The following is a 15715-nucleotide window of genomic DNA, read 5'->3' on the forward strand; positions in this document are numbered from 1 at the left end:
TACACAACCCTGTACCGTAGAAGGTTGCAGGCCCTAATCATCTGAACATTTGAATTTATTTATTTATTTACTAAGGTCTCCAGGTTATTGCTATTGTTAGGTTTTTGGATGGTGAACTTGGCGGAGTGATGCACAAATATTTCTCCATTTGTCACAGCCCACGTGAGTACCAAAACATTCTTTTAAAACGTAGTATTTTATGACGAATCCCCTTAAAATGAAGCCACAATTGCGCAATGGCAATGAAAAGAAGGGAACACACGAAGGTTAAAAAAAAACAAGTGACACAACATACGATTAGACACCTTATTGAGTTTTTATTATTTGTATATACTTATAAACAATCGTAATTCGCTGAGCGGTATCATGTGATAAGTGTAAATGTGTGTATAGTTTTATTACCATGAGCATGGAGTGAAAAAATAGCGACTTAATCAATGAAATGAGTTTCTCTTTCCAAACGTTAAAAAAAATAATTCCTTCAATGATATGAACGTGGTGCATCATTAATGATTTAACTTGATAAGGGTTTCATCATCGTATTTTCCGGATAGCTCGCCCAGTTACTTTTCAGACAATATTTATGATACCGTCCGAAAACTTAGCTTTTATAGATGATATGACTGCAGGTATTTTCGCCATTGAACTGCGCAGCATTGTGAAAGTCATGCTTGACATCTTCCGTAGAATTAATGGTTAATATTTTGCGAGATTCAACTTCCATTCAAAATGAAAACGGCTCGAAAAACGATCGCGTATCTCTCATACTTTTTCAGCCGCCATTACCATGAAAGAGCCCACCGGAGCGATTCATGTGACCTTGTGCAGCTCCCTTAACCTTGCCCTCGAAATAGGTCGACTCTACTACCGCAAGTTCTTACGGATTAGCCGAGAATCGTTTCGAATTACCATCAGTTTGGAAAGGATGCACGAAATGTATCCGTGTGTATGTGTGGGGTACATGTTTCCAAACGAACGTCATAATTCATTGTGAAAACTAATGTAACAGTCGAGTGTTATCAAATTCATTAAATTATTTCCATACCACCGAAATCAGCTGTATACAGCTTATTACATCGGGATTTTTAACATGTCAACAGTATAACAAACACAAACAACCATTCCCTGGATAGGGGTAACTTACTCAGGTGGGACTCGAACCTGCAACCTCCTGTTTGGCAAGCGAGGACTTTACCCAGTCGCCACCGAGGCCGGAATTACGGATGTTCATCAAATTTAGGATTTTTCACCAATTAAACTTACTAATCAATCATATAAATGGGCGAAAGCGCTCCGACAACACTGAAATTAATGGTATATTTGGTTCTTTCATTGGGAATGTGTACATCGTTTAGATCGGCGTCGACAGATGACAACAGACAACCAAATCAACAAGCAGATGAGTGATGCGACATTCTTTCATTAGATAACTCGTCCTCAGAAATTAAGATAAGTCCGAGGGAATGGATACCGAAATTTTGATGCGGGTGATTAGCATTATGCTGGGGTGGGTTGGGGTTTGGGCTGGGTCGGGTTGTGTTTGTATAATCGGCACTAATTCCCAGTCGTTTCACCGTGCATACTCAAAAAATAATTTTCTCAGCTCTATATTTAATAATTTTCCTCTGACGGTACGCGAATGTGCACATGAACTCTTATTTTATTTCATGTTGTTGAGCGTTAGTTGATTTGACCGTCTGTTGTTAACTGCTCTGAAAGCCAATGTAAAAGATGTACCATTTCCTCTGGGATAAGTGCATGTGTACCATTAATTTAACTGTGGTCGAAGCACTTTTTTGTCCATATCTAGTACTTTTTGGAAAATTTGGCGAAAATCGACGAAAATTGGCCATTTGACTCGACTGTCTCTAAAACAAATTGCAAGCACTCAAGTCGGAAAAAACAACGAGGGATGGACAAAAGAAATTTCTAAATTCAACTTGAACCTTTAAGTTTTGAGTTTTTTTGTAAAAAAAGCAGCGGATTAGAATATTAAAATGTCTGACTCAACCACGAGAATTTATAACAAGCGGCCGATTCATCGAATCCAATATATCGAAGTTTGAATACACTTAAAAGATGATGAATTGCCGTAGGAGGATCAGTTTCAAACATTAATTGACTGTGCTCAAGTCTCGACCATGGGTAGTACTCCACGGATTGTATGAGGCCAATTGGATAACCAGAATGAAGGCTTTCCTGGGTCATCAGAAGCACGACCGCCATTCCGATTGTTTTCATCTTCGGTGAAGTACAGAGTTGATACTTGTTCCTAGAAAGACCAGCCAGCCGCCGAACAATTTAATTAGCTCATAGCAAGGCGTGCAGTGCAATAGTCAATTTCTAGTCCGGTCGCCTATTCTAGTAACGGAAATACACCGGTAAAGTTGTAAACCTAGCTTAACTAGTTTAGAAAGTTTAGCCAGCAAATATATCAAATCCCAGTTTAAAGTATACCGGGAATAGCCACGGTGAGAACTTATACGGGAGTCACCCGCAATGCACAATGGTGCGAGAGATCCACAGAGAAAAAATCATTCGCCTTGACCGGGATTCGAACCGATGGGGGGAATCCGAGTTCGAATACTGGTCAAGGCGGATGATTTTTTCCCTGTGGATCTTTCGCACGATGATATCAAATCCTATTTCTCCCTACTAGAAAACATTGCATGAGTTCATGGACCGCAATTAATGTCTTTCAGGATAGGTTCGAGGAATATTACTGCAAATTTTGCACTCGCTAGGATCCCAAACAGATCAAATCTAGTGTGTTAGAGTCTAATGGTGCTCTCAAAGAGTTTTTTTTTCGGCCTGGGGAAAGGGGAAGGCGAATCTAGTGTCGGCGCGACAGGAGGAAACGCCGGCGCCCGCTGATCTCGAGAGGTGAGACTTTCCCTGATGCGAGTCAAGTGATGGAGGAGAGAGAGGCTCATATATCGATCTTTCAAACCGCAAGTCGAGGGAGAGAGGAGTCGCCACTGAACTCAATACAATGGAATGACGGCACCCTCCCTCGCCGAGTGAAACCAAGAAATAGCGCATTCGGCCATCTTGAGGGGGACCACGAACTCCGTTCAAATGCACGGGAATTCTCCCAACTCGGAACTTTTTCCTCACTTTGATACTTTGTTCATTTCAACTGAACTGGATGAGGCTTAAAGCATTTAAGCGCTCTAACTGACCTTGGGAGTAGGGAGGGAAAAATAGGTGCATTGCTGCACTAACAAAATACAAATATATTACAGAGTTATTGAACTTAAATATTGATGTAGAAAAATTATATTATGATCAGAACTGGTTATGAAGATTGAATAGTTAAAATTAAACTCGTCGATAGTCACAGAGGAGGATAACATTCGGCAAGTTTCAGAAAAGAGTAATTCAGATACTTATTGAAATTGAATATTGATGCAGAAAAATGATATCCTAGCATGACTCGCAATGAACTGTATTTGGAACTATAAAACACAAGGAGCCTAATTTGATAGTTAAAGTACTCTGCGCTCGTTCGGATTATACACATATTCCCACTCACAGTGTACGATATTCGACCATTTTGAGGTGTGATCGGGGTTCAGACAACCCCGTCCGCACGGCATATCTTTATAGTAATTCCATAGTATCGAATTCATTGGAGGGTGTCAAACTGCGGGTATAGATTGTCTTCTGTTCTTCTTCCCCCTTTTCCTCTCCCCAGCGCTCCCGCCGACGGACAGGCCCTCCTCCGCAGCACATAAGAAAGGCCCACCGTTGGCCATACTGGTGGGTCTTCTGATGCTGTGGAATCCTGCGATGGCGACCCTGGACCTCACCCTGACCAACCTGCAGATGGTGGCCGATCGAATGCCCGAGGACGAGTGTCGCCGACTGGTGGCGGCCTTGCACATCAACACCTTCGAGTATCCGGGAGACGGAGCCGTGGACGCCAGAGGCAAATAGCCATGAGTACACGCGCCCGCCCATCCCCACCCACACGATCGAACTTAAAGTTGCTTTAAGAGAACGCACATCACTGCCGCTCCAACCTTGTTTTTTAAACCACGGATTGGTTTTTTTTTACTTAGCCAATCAACTTTCATTGTACATGTCATGAAATGACTGTGGCGTGAAGAAAAAATCTTTTACTACAGGGTTTTACGTGTATATACAGAGGAATTCCAAATGAACTCCAGTCAAAATAATGCTAATGCTTAGCTCGAGGTGATACCACAGTGATCCAACAAAGCTCAAGGAAAAATTTAATAGAAGCAACTATCTTATTTAGATCATGACCACATGTGAAATAACAAAATTATGGAACCCGAATCGTCGTCAAGTGTAATTGAATGCAGCAACTACATATACCATGAAAAATACATACTATGGTGGTGACCCCTCTGCTTGCACTCAAATACCATTTCCAAACTCACCCGAATTCCATACAAGTGTGCTCGGCCCACGAACTATTCTCAATGAATAATTTCACCGGTCATTTAGTAACAAACATTAAGTTGCGGTTGATATGAACAAATTAGTAGAACTGGCAGTAGTATTAATTTGGGTTCTGGGCGCGTCGACGACTATGGCCATTTCGCACCACTCAATTCTATGGTTTTAATGAAAAAAAAGGTGACTGATAAAAAAGGTTATTTCATTTCATTCGCAACACGAAGAAAAAATTAAATATTTCTATAACAGCCCTTACGCTAAAACTCGGGAGTTCATAATTTATTAAAAAGTTGAGTTTCTTTCAAAAGAGTAATTAATCCAGTGAGAATATTTGTAAACTTCGGGCTTCATGCGTTGGGAATGGTACTTATCACATTCCGTCAGCATTTGCACTTAAAGGAGAGTCACAGTGGCCACACCAAGGTGCTTGTTTCGCTTCGGTAGAAAGGTATAATATATGGTACATAACACAAGAGATAAAATGTAACACACTACTTACACACATCTGAGACTACGATTTCAAAGTTCCTACAACGTATAGTGTCTCAAGCTACTCTTCTGTGTGTCTTTACTTAGTTAGTCTGCCAGGTACCTCGTTCTGGTTTTAATAATGTCATAATCAGTTCATCAAAACAACATAAAAGGTGAAATTAACAATTTTCGATTAAAAAAGGAAAAAATATAAAAACATTGAGTAAAAACTCTTGAATTAAAAAAAGACACACTGATAAACCTACTTCAAATGATTAAAAGATTACCGTATTACCATGGTTTAAAAAAAATCAATAGTTGGATCATTGTTTGTTATTCCCCGTAAATTTGTCACATGTTCCTTAGAAATAAAGTATCCGCTCACACGGACACTACCACGTAAACACATGCGTAAAAATACTTCATAATTCACTGCAAACTGTTTTAAGCAACAGCTCAACGGCAACAACTAGCGTCGCGAACACACCGACGTGGATTCATACGTAAGAGAGAGATGAGGCGGACTCTTTTCAACACTCGCCTCTATCTCAAATATCTAAAAATGACCTTAGTATGACTTAACAGCGCAAAATTTCTTTGTATTTTAGGTACTGTTAAATTCTGATAAGGGTCTACATATATATTTTCTGATGATACATATGTTTATACTGAGTGATGGGCCTAGTAAAAAAAATATTCCGGATCGAGCAGAACTGATGCCTTCTCTTAAAAGCAAGGCTTCTTAGGCTCCGATTACAAACCGCTTACCGATTAAATTATTATTACCGCTTAAATGATTACAAACCGCTTGCATGCAATGGTCGAATAAAAAAGGGTGCATGCAAGACGGTTTGTAATCATTCGAATCATTTTATAGTAATTTTTATAGCAGTATTTTTATAGTTTTATTTTAATAATAGTTTTTATATTACTATTTCATTTTATAGCATATATTTTGTTTGTAATAATTCATTGTAATCATTCTAAGCAATTTTCTCCATGGTAGTATAAATCGGAGAGACGATTTAACTGTAAAATGTAGCTCCTAAGCTCCCTACCAAGAGCTGACATCGGAAGAATGATAAGACATAAGTGTCCTAATAAAAATAAATTCTGCACAATTAGCGGATTACCAATCCAATGTTATGGATCCAGATTGCCCAACCGGAATTATTTGCGGTCCAATGAATAGGAAAAAGCAGCCATCAATGTATCCATTGAGTCCAACTCAGTAAGGACTCCGTTGTGCCTCGGCTCAAAGACTCCCGTTCTCATAGTTACCCAATTACAGAATTTTACGATCTCCAATTAATTTATGGTCAAATTGACATCAAACGGTTCCGCTAAAATTCCGATTTTGTGTCAAAACCAATTATTTCGTTAATTATAATAAAGAGCAACTATATATTTACAAAGTATAAAAGCACTTTCAAGCACTCAGAACCTATGAAGAACTACAAACCCTGGCGGCGATCATTAAATACAAAAAAATTTAGAATTTTTGACAGTATCTTTGTAAATGATACCCTTTATACACGAGAGAACTCTTATGAAAGTGCATGTTCGATATTGATCAAAAAACATTTTTTGATCAATATCGAACTGTGGAAAGTCGCCGTACCGTGGTATTTCTCTGACTTATGACAAAAGTCATTCGAAATAATCATCCACAACTTATAATCATCCATAGTGAGCGTTTATCACATGAGATTAGAAGAGGGAGATACAGCAGATTGTACTCATAAGACAATCGGTACGCTTGTTTTAGATTCACGATGATTGCACAGCCCTTCCTCTCCTCCACGATTCCAAACATCTTTTAAAACAATTTCCTTCCTTTGCACACAATCGTCCTTACTTCCTCTCTTACCTCGCTGCTATGCTCCTCCTAGAGTCCCCCCAACACCAACAAAGCGTGAGAGTCATAGATGTGGAGGTAAGTCTTCGGTTTTGGGTCTTTCAACATTAGTTCCTTATTGAAATAAAATACACAACCCTGGTAACTTTTCACTGGAAAATTATTTATTGGTACGACGCGTTTCAACGCTGAGGCGTCATTCTCAAGTTCGCTCTTCAAGTTACTGGAGAATGACCTCGAAACGCACCCATAAAAAATTTGTATTTTATTTCAACATGGATTTTCACAAAGTAAAAGCCGAATCGGTTGAATTCATTAGCTCCTTATATTTAAGAAACAAAGTTTACCTGAAAATGAAGTCGAAATTAATGATTAAATATTTCAACGTCGAATGATATGCTCATAGGCTTGGCCTGTGCAACAATGTGTCTATGTTTAAGGCCGATGCGGTTCCGTTGTGGACCTTTCAGCCGCACTAGCCGTAAGTACTTGGCTCTTGGAAGAGAAGTTGGCCCATAGGAAGTAATAGGTGACGTCACTTAAGCAAACGGAATAATAACGAACGCTTAATAAACCGCAAAGTGAAATGAAATCCGGCCACGGTTCAGCACGCTGACTGGAGGAAATACACAGATGAGGCCGTCCTATAGGAGCTTGATAAATTCTGCCTCTTCGCTCTTATAGTAACAGGTTTTCAAAAATGTCTGCAGGGCGGTGATAAGAGCAGAGTCTTCCATTAATTCTTAATATTAAAATGCAGCATTTTCACTCGCGATGAATTGCGCTGAAAAGTTATGAATCCAATAAATTATAACATCATTAACATTAATTTCGGTTAACAGTTCTAGTTATCTCCTTAGAATTCCGATCGCCCTACCGTCACCGTCGTGAGTGGTAGCCTGTATAGTAATCCCATTTAAAAAAGGAACATGGACAATGACAGGACATCTAGTGGACTACTTGAGAATATTCTACTTTAATATTCGTGGCAATTGCATTGTCACTGGGATTCTAGGGTAATTGGTTTGGGAGGCAGTGCACAGGAACGTAGAGATACCCCCAGGGACAGAAGTCATAATTACTAAACCTAGGCCTCGCGTTCCCTGCCGTGTCAAAGGTTTAACCGGCTCAAATACCCCTATCCAAGGCGCTCGAGATGACGTCATTGGCTCAACAATGCTCAATTTATGACGATCTAGTGGTCAACCACTAGTCTTGACTAGACTCTGCGGGCATGGAAGACAAATTGGACGCCACATAATTTACCATAACCCTGCTAAACCTATATTTAAGTCAGCATCTGACCACACGCCTAACGTCATAATTTTTCGTAAAAGTTTGGGAGGAATTATAGCAACCCTTTTACAATATGGTGAATAGAGTCCTCGAAGAGGGCTTACTTCCCCGGTTCACAAAATTAACTGCTATCGCAATGCTGCTTACAGTAGGTGAAGATGTACAGCATGCCAATGTAGATCCATTTCATTCCTTCACCCTTATCACAAAGTAAAAACTAAAGCTCTCACCACACGGATATGAACAGTAATGGAGAGAATCATTCACTCAGACAAAAATTACAGAGATGACGATGAGAGCAACGTGACAAATGATGTCTATGCATGTGCACACGCTATAAGATTAACTACCAGAGCGACTGCATGACCACTCTAAGTAACACCTTCGAGTGCCTCTCACTGCCCAAATAATATTTTACGCTCTTAAATAATGGCCCATCCTAAAATATTTGAAAAAAATCCTAGGATCACTGACAACCACCATTTAGCTAGGCAGAAGGAAAACAGAAGAAGAGCTAACCCCGCAGTGGGTTTGGGCCCAGTTTTAAAAAAAACCCAGTGACTCTTACACAAAGATGATACTTGCCTCAACCCCGAAGACATGATCGCGTCTAGCGGAACAAGGAATCCTACTAAGGTGACCGATGCGAAAAAACTCTAAACATCTATTTATAACGGCGTTAGCAATAATTTATAGATATGGGTTGTGGTAATCATAGAAGTATCTGGAGAAATAAACGCCGTGTCCCCACAATCCAATACATGCGAGTGACCGAATAAAAATTGTGTATAAATAAAATGAAATTAAAGAAGTCGATTGGTGAAGTGAATCCATTCAGCAGCAATTAAGGTGCGCACAAACTTTTGACATTTGCTGGAGCTAAGTGCAGCGCTAATCACTCGCAAAGAAGGACAAGTAGTAAAAATAGTCCCGTAAACACTAGGCGTTCCTCCGAGCATCAGGAGAACTATCCTTGGAGGGCCACAAGAGACGCTGATCGGGGATTTATGAAGGAGTGTGGTGGGGAGAAGGAGGAGAGGAGATGAGCCAACCAACCCGAGGGAATCATCCGTGCCCACCGGGAGAGAACCATTCAATAATCAAAAGATGACGTGAATAGGGACAATGAGAATTGATGAGGCGCAGAAGAGAAAGATGAAGATCAAGCTTCCTCCCCAAAAAAATACGCAATAAGAAACACACGTAAACTGGGATTTCGAGAGGCAAAAGAATATCAAACACTCAAGGGATTAAGCTTGGCCAAAAACAGTGCTGATTGGAAAGGTACTTCGACGCAAAAGGCCATTTCCTACCACCCCTCCCTTATTACCACTAATTCTATTCCTCTGCCATCAATTCTAACTTCGTTTATAAGTTCATTGGATCGGTTTTTTCAGAGCCTTCATGACGAATAAAACAACGCGTCTAAATTGCAAAAATGTTGGGAAAAGCCGCTGAGCCGTCAGCATTAGCACTCACGAGCATAATATGTGCTGGTTGAATGGTGATATTTCGTTATCCTCAGCAAATACTTTAATTGAAGATGAGATATTTCGTCATCTTTAGTAAGCCATGTAATAAAAGGGCAAGAAATTAACATTTAGCCGCAAAGCTCTAAATGAAGAAAATAAAGGTAAAAAATGCTTTTATTAAAACACAATTTTACCTAAACAGTACATTGCACCAATAAGTAAAAAAATCTACTTTTCATCCCTTGGAGATAAGCGCGGGTACTTATCAGGTTTGTTGGGAAATAAGGGTAAAAGAACCTCATTGGTAAGTAAGGATTGGCGCGCAATATTATTATCTGAACCTGATCAACACTCACTCCTTATTTTCCATGCGATGAAATATTTTTTAAATTTTTTTTACTGTATTATCATTATTACTATTTGTATCATCATTACTATTTTGGAAAAACTGTGTTTTTTATAAAAACTTCCTTGTTTTAATTCTATTTTTCACTTTTTAGCAGTGAATCATAAAATCAAAAAGATAAAATCAATCATAAAAGCAGTGAATCATAAAATTAAACAAGAGCTATTAAAGAAATATCAGCCAAAGAAAATATATCTAAGGTCACCTACTGAAAATGTCTAAAACTTATCATTCCATACGTAAATTTTGATAATTAATTTGGATAAGAACACAATGGAACAAAATTTCAAATACCAAATCAGTGAATATTGTCATCAGAATCAAGTAAGAGCAAAATTTCAAGTCGATCCGTCAGTGGATTCGGGGGTCCCAGGGCGGGCCCCGCGAGGATACAACTCGAGAGCCGAGAACCAAGTCGGAGACATACGCCTGTACCTCTCGAGAGGGGGAGGACAGAAAGGAAAAAGGAACGGAGGCATCGCCGCGATGAGAGCCCGACGACGCCTCCAGGGGAAGGACGGGGAAGGAAGGGAGAGGACGAGGAATCCTGCACCGTCACAAGGCGGGCAGGTCCTACCATCAGCGAAACCAAGCTTACGCAATTAATATGCTACCAATTTTAGTAGATTTTCCTATGAGGAAGAAAAATCTATCGATCAAATCGGTAGATAGTCGATCCGTCAGTGGAAGTGGGTTAGAAACAAATGAAAAGATTGAACTTACCTGAACATCTTGAAATTTTGAAAGCTAAAGGAAGCAACAGCAACGCCATACTGGTCTATGGACTTTTATCTCCCTCCTCCACTCCTCTTTGATTCACGCACTTCTATCCACCACCAACTCTCACGACCAAATCTGAGCGGGACTCGCGTCTCTGACGTTGATAAACCAATCACCCCCACTTCACCTTCCCCCAACTCCTCTCCCTCGCCCATATAGTAGTAGTAAGTAGAAGTGGTTGATTTATAGGGTGAGTCGGCGGCTAAGACCTTTCTGCACCATTTACACGCTGAAAAAGAGAAAAAAATGATACTAAAAAAACAAGTCCGATCTCCTGATGAAATTGGCTAAAAATTAAAAAGAATATCAACTGTATTTGATTAAAAAGGCCAGTTGAGCAAAAAATCTGACGATTTGAGTTACGTGTTCGGGACTGTCTCCTAGCACTTCAGCCTTCTCGTCTACATCCTGACTGGCATGTACGCAGATAAATTATATTTCAATATGTGTGCCTCGTAATTATACATATGCAACTTATTTGTGATTAGTTTTTTTGTTACAACGACATTTAAATTCTTGTTACAACAAAAATATCTTATCATTACCTTACTATAAGGACCAGCATGACCATAAAAACCCATCAAAAGAAATGATGATTTTAAAATGAAATTTGCAGAAATCGAAGCATTTAGAGTCCAAATCATTGAAACCAATCGATAAAATACTATTGAAAGAATTCATTGTGGAAGATTAATAAAAATGATATTTCCTTCGTTTATCGGTGGAATTTCCTTATGGAGCTCTTCATACTACCATGAAATTTAATCATTAGCAATAAATTGTATGATTACGCCCTCAAAAAGTTTTCTCTGAACGCAATACGACTACAAACAAAGGATATGTTATTTCGTTCCATAGGCCATGGTCAAAACTCAAATAAAACTCATTTATCATTCTATTCATCTGAAATTTCGCGACCTACAGTTTTATAACACGCATTGTAATAGTGGGGCAAGAAAGTTTCGTGGTCGCTAGTGAGATATTTCTTAATGTATGTCATACCAAGAAGTGAGGTTCATTTGGATCCATAGCTTCTCCAATATATCAATATTTGTAATCTTTCCGTTCCGCATAGTCTTTAATCTTCGATGGACGAACTTTTATAGCTGGTGGGCACCCTGAATCACGAAAATTATCACATATCTTTGATTACAACACAGCATCGCATAAATGTGGCCGTAGTTATCTCCATTCTCTTTGGTATAAGTAGCTTTGAAGAACTAAAATATGCTAAACACAGTGCGTTCCTTCAATTTTCCTCATCCCGAATCTTCCAAACACCGGTCAGGTATACTACTACAAGTACCACCCAGCCCTCTTCCTGCAATTTGCTATCCTTTAAATACAAACACCTCAGGCATGTGTAAAATATCCAGAAAATACTGATATGCAAGATTATTACTTGTTACTATTGAAATTAATTATTCTCGATAGTTCAGTTACCATATTTCATGTAATTTCAACTGAAATGTGCTCGAAATTAGAAGATTTAACGGCTTAAAGTGCTCCACAACCGACTTTTTAGGGATTGCAAAACGTCCGTCCTCTCAGAGTATGAAAGTCGATAAGGAGCCATAAAAATCGGTGTCCCAGCAAAGGGAGCATGCATCGTACAGGAATTTAGTATCCACGTCAGGAAGGAGTGTTAATGACAGCATTGGTGTCCGTTGCAGAGCGTTTGCTGGAGGGAGAGGAAGAGGCGCCGTGCCTGGATCGTCTACTGCGGTGGAACTCGTCGGGGGGGAGGGGGGAGACGCACGACGCGCTGGCGAGGCGCCTGCGCCAAATGGGACACGGAGACCTCGCCGACAGGCTCTCGGCCGACGTCCACGAGGCTCTCGCCGACGCCCTGCGCACCGCCAACCAAGAGGAACCACCACCCCCAGGTACCACACCACCCCCCTCGATTCCACGCAAGGTGTAATTCACCATGACCATTTCGACATTTCGCCCAGCCGGGATTCGACCCCGCATCTCCCAATTGCCGGGCACGCTTACAACCGAGTCCCAGATAGTCCGCATTTTTCCCCTCTCATTTGATGCTTTTTCCATCCATCGCAGCACCGTTGTCCCCGCCCTTATCTCCTGTGTTCAAAACCCTTTCTGTAAATTTATGTTGCATGATTACTGATGATGCTACACGGCGTAGGGTGGATGGAAAAAAAACCCGAATCATATAATTCTTTTTTCTATTCTAATTCCTATTCCTATTTCACTTCCAAATTGTTGTATAGCCATAATTTAAGGTATATTTACAGATTAAACTTTGCGTAAGGCACTCAATGAGTAAAAAAATAACATCAAATAACCCTTCCCATGGTTATAACGTAGGTTTCCGCGGCAATGGTTTGATCTCTGCATTTCTTCAGGATTTTCTTCCGCGTCAGCTTGTTTGTAGACAACAGTTTTCACCTTCGACCTGAAGACGCTGGCAGGATAGCCAGCGAAACTGTTGTCTACAAACAAGCTGACGCGCAAGAAAACCCTGAAGAAATGCATAGATCAAACCTTTCCCATTCTTGTTATATTTAAAAATCGTTAGTTGAATTTTCTCAAATACTCCGTCTCAGAATGAGCTAAAGCGTGCTTTCTTTCCTGTGCCTCGCAGCCCTTCCAGCGGCGCCGAAGGAGGAGGAGGAGGGAATGGGGGGCGACCCATTCTCCAGGGAGCGCAAGGAGGCGGAGGCGGAGGAGAATTCGTGGGGGCCGGGGGACTCGCTGCTGCTGATGGGGGCCGCCGTGCTGTCCGCCGCGGCCGCCGTCCTGGGGATCGCGGCGCTCTCGAGGCGATGCTCCGGCCAGTGGTGGCCCCGCCCCCAGGGAGAAGACGGAGGAGGAGAGGCAGCCGCCCAGCAACCCCTACTCACGCCCCCACCGTCCTCACCACGCTGATGTCATCCCCACGGACACACAGAATAATAATAAACTCATCTCCAACCTACAATGAAAGCAATGCCCGCACCATGTGTTCTCACGCCCAACGAAAATCTGAACATCACACGATGATTGGCCTCGTAAAAATCCGAGGGTGCTGGGGAGTGCACGATTTCAATGACAGAATCCGTCCTTGCCCAAATTACACTATCCATGGGACTACTACAATGCAAGGGTTGTTTGGGTTTGTTGTTATGCTTTCACGTGAGATTGCATGTTTTTCACAAACCAAAATGGAAAAGTTGATGTGAACAACTTATGATGACAATTTTAATGTCATAGGGAGTCAACCTCACTATTCAGACGCATTTAGTTCCAAATAGGAGCAAAAATGAAGCCAGTGCCGTATCAAAAAATGGTATAACGCATACGTGCTAGAATAATAACTGGAATGCAAGTAATGATGCATTATTTCTAGCTTGCTAGCTCTGAATCACACGACACTCGATAGTACAATCGGATTTTTGCAAGGTCAAGACTCGCCTAATGGATATTTTCATACTTTCACACTGAATACACCTTCATTCACAAGAGGGTGGTTCTAGGGAGAACGATTGTAGTGATAAGTTGATGCCTTTCCATCACACTCCAAGAGGTACAATCGCGCACACAAGTAAACGATCGCAGTGATCGCACCAATGAATATCAGTACTATTTACTGTTGAAATAAAACGCAATTGCATTTTTCCAGTTATTTTAATTCGTACGACTCGTTTCGGCTCTCGGAGAGCCATCATCTGGTTCAAGACGTGTATCAGATAATGTCTCTGTGAGCCAAACCGAGTCGTATTCATAAAAATAATGGCGGAAAACTGCACATACCTTTCATTGCAATGAGTCGAACTTTGACTTCATCACGCCTGCATCGGTGGAATACAATCTCACGTCGCCGATTCTACAAACCTAAGCAATTTTTTTCAACCCCTCGAGGAAATCCTCCACAAAGGTCTGGAAAATTAAGTAAAGAAAAAATAAGTACATACGCACTTATGCATATGCTCGTATATCGACCATTTTGCTTTTGCTTTTCGCTCCCCAACGATACAATGAAACATGTAAAAACACTGTGGAGGCTGTTCCTGTGAGGCACAGTGTCACATGCTTTTCAGTGCGGGAGGAAAAGATCGAATTCAGTTGTCATTTCATGGTATGCTTGGAGAATGTAAAGGAACTTAGCAAATTGATACTAATAGAATCAAACCTATCGAGAAATCACGGGCGCCCAAGATAGGTGGGCAGATTTCAGGGTTCAGAGGTATCTAATCTACATTTATCCAAGATATTCCGAATTTTCTACGATTTTGATTAGCCTTGAGAGGAAAAAATACTCGTTTTTCAATGCAAAATGGCTGAGAATGAGTCTTATGTCAATAAAAGAAAGCATAGACGGAGGTTCTCATGCCTATAGCGATACTTTACTCAAATAGACTTCACAAGCTCATTATTGAATGGCAATAGAACATCAATTACATATATACAAGTATTAACCAGCATAACTACCCGACAATCGCAAGATGCCGGTTCGATTGCAAGTTAATAAAAATCGCACTTAGCTGATGAATTTCATCCTTTGCTGCGTATACCAAGAATGCAATCAGGCGACCATATCTCAAGAATAATACTAGTCGGGGGGCATTACTCGTGAAATATATTATAATTCCCGAGGGAAAGTCACTTTCCAATAAGCACGTAGGACTGCCACCAGTGGATAGCAGCCAATATTCCCCTCGGGAGCCACAAGGAGCACGCGACGGCGAAGAGAGAATAGCAAATCCCACTCGCTCCTAATCGCTTGTGCCCGCATGCTATGTCCGTCCAGCGATTGCCACCCAACGATGCCTCTCCAATACGTATTTTCGGCGTCGAAGCCCACGACGAAGAACGCCGGATACCCGCATTGAATATCAAATTATACTCTGGCGGTAGACCGCAGCCACGACCTCGGCTGCTTCGAAAACCTCAGCGGTGAACGGAAAAATTTTGACTCCATCGCACAGTGGTCCCAATCGCTATTCTAGCGGGACAAAAGTCAGTTTTGCAACTTTTAAAAATAAAGTCACCGTAGGTGTA

At 41.0% G+C, this 15715-nt stretch overlaps 1 protein-coding gene across 1 annotated transcript; it reads left to right on the forward strand.

The window, feature by feature from the left end:
• The first annotated feature begins 86 nt into the window (after positions 1-86).
• Positions 87-14331, forward strand: LOC124156356. The gene is made up of 4 exons (XM_046530875.1): positions 87-162; positions 3698-3931; positions 12385-12597; positions 13320-14331. The coding sequence occupies exons 1-4, from the start codon at positions 129-131 to the stop codon at positions 13601-13603; spliced, it is 765 nt and encodes a 254-aa protein (XP_046386831.1). The 5' UTR covers positions 87-128; the 3' UTR covers positions 13604-14331.
• Positions 14332-15715: the final 1384 nt, after the last annotated feature.

This window comes from Ischnura elegans, chromosome 1 (assembly GCF_921293095.1).
Source record: "Ischnura elegans chromosome 1, ioIscEleg1.1, whole genome shotgun sequence".
NCBI classification, from domain to species: Eukaryota; Metazoa; Arthropoda; class Insecta; order Odonata; family Coenagrionidae; genus Ischnura; species Ischnura elegans.